The sequence below is a fragment of the Oncorhynchus clarkii genome, chromosome 16 (assembly GCF_045791955.1).
Source record: "Oncorhynchus clarkii lewisi isolate Uvic-CL-2024 chromosome 16, UVic_Ocla_1.0, whole genome shotgun sequence".
NCBI classification, from domain to species: domain Eukaryota; kingdom Metazoa; phylum Chordata; class Actinopteri; order Salmoniformes; family Salmonidae; genus Oncorhynchus; species Oncorhynchus clarkii.
In genome coordinates this window covers 11540892-11542377 of record NC_092162.1, presented here as the reverse complement: position 1 = coordinate 11542377, position 1486 = coordinate 11540892, and the positions used below count along the sequence as shown (strand labels likewise).

General features: G+C 49.3%; 1 protein-coding gene across 1 annotated transcript in view; it reads left to right on the top strand.

The window, feature by feature from the left end:
- The window catches only part of LOC139367959 (metastasis-associated protein MTA3-like), a 32130-nt gene extending 30887 nt beyond the window's left edge, over nucleotides 1–1243 (top strand). The window contains exon 19 of the mRNA XM_071106384.1: nucleotides 284–1243. Coding sequence (XP_070962485.1) covers nucleotides 284–455 — 172 coding nt within the window. The 3' untranslated portion in view covers nucleotides 456–1243. The remainder of the gene's footprint in view (nucleotides 1–283) is intronic.
- The last annotated feature ends 243 nt before the right edge of the window (nucleotides 1244–1486 follow it).

Sequence of the window (1486 nt, the reverse complement as noted above, 5' to 3'; positions counted from 1 at the left end):
GTGAGTGAGTGAGTGAGTGAGTGAGTGAGAGAGAGAGAGTGTGAGTGAGTGAGTGAGTGAGAGAGAGAGAGTGAGTGAGTGAGTGAGTGAGTGAGTGAGTGAGAGTGAGTGAGTGAGTGAGAGATGCTGCTGCAGTAATCGACTCCCTCGAACAACAGCCCTTTACTTCATTTCTCTCTCTGTCTATGTGAGCGACTAATGTGTTAACAGTGTTCTAATGTTCTGTTGAGTTCCCCTCTGATGTCATGTCCAGTCCACCTGATGTCGTGTCCTGTCTCTCCAGGAGGGTCAGGCGGCTGCTGTCTCGGTCCCAGCTGAGGCGCGCCTGTCGACAGCCCTGTGAGCAGATCACCCTGCGCAGGGCATCCCAGGCACCACCACAGGGGCCGCTCCTCGCCCTTCCACACCCCCACCCCAGCCTCCGGATGAGGGGACCCATTGTCATCCACGACTGACCCCTGACCCTATCTCCCTCCCATACCTGTCCCCTGCCTATGCTCAGCTCGACATGCAAGACCCTAATCCTAGTTTCACCCAGCCCCCGCCCTCCCCAACGCCCCCCTTTAAAATTTTTTAAAAAAAAACGGTGAACCTCTGAACTCTTCGGAATCTGACCCTTCACCTCGGCAGGAAGGGATGTGCTTCGTTGCCGTGGAGACAGACATAAAGGGGTTCCCACCTGTACAGATCCAACTCCCCTGGGACAGAAAACCAGTGAGTGTGTGACCTTGATTATGTTTTTTCTTCTTCAGTACCTACTGCATGTCAGTGACTGGTGGTTGTGAGCAATCCTCGGTTTGTCAGAGAGGTCAAACCTGATATCAACTAACCAGATCGGCTGGATTTACAGGGATGGTTTGATCACAAACTAGATGGTTAAAGGGATCGGATCACTAACTAGATAACTGCATCATTATGTATCCTACAGTTCCACGACACTCTTAACTTCTGAGTCAACAACATAGAAATACGCTCATTGTATATTACTATACCGATTGCAACTCTGTACAGTCTAGACATTATATTTTATGCTCTACCTAGCACTGCTATAGGCAGAACACTGACTCTCTTCTCAACGGAACCTGGGACTTTCATGACAGATCTAATCTGATTTGGTATCCTATTCCCTGTGTAGGGCACAACTTTTGGCCAGAGCCATCTAGTGCCCAAGGGAATAAGGGGCTATTTAGGACGCCCCCTGCTGTAGCATGCCACTGAGGTCAAGCCTCCTGATGTGTTTATGTTGGTGTTCATGAATGTCACGTGTTGAAATATGAAATATGCTGATTAAAAACAACACAGTTTCCTCTACTTGTCTCCTCATCTTCTCTCCGTATCTCCTTGTGTCCTTTCCTTCAGAGGGCCCGAAGCTTGAATTAATTCAACACTCCTAGTCCCAGGGATCAGTATGTGTGTGTGTTGTGTGTGTGCGTGCATATGTGTGTGTGTGTGTGTGTGTGTGACTGTTATGTTGGATGGGGGCTGG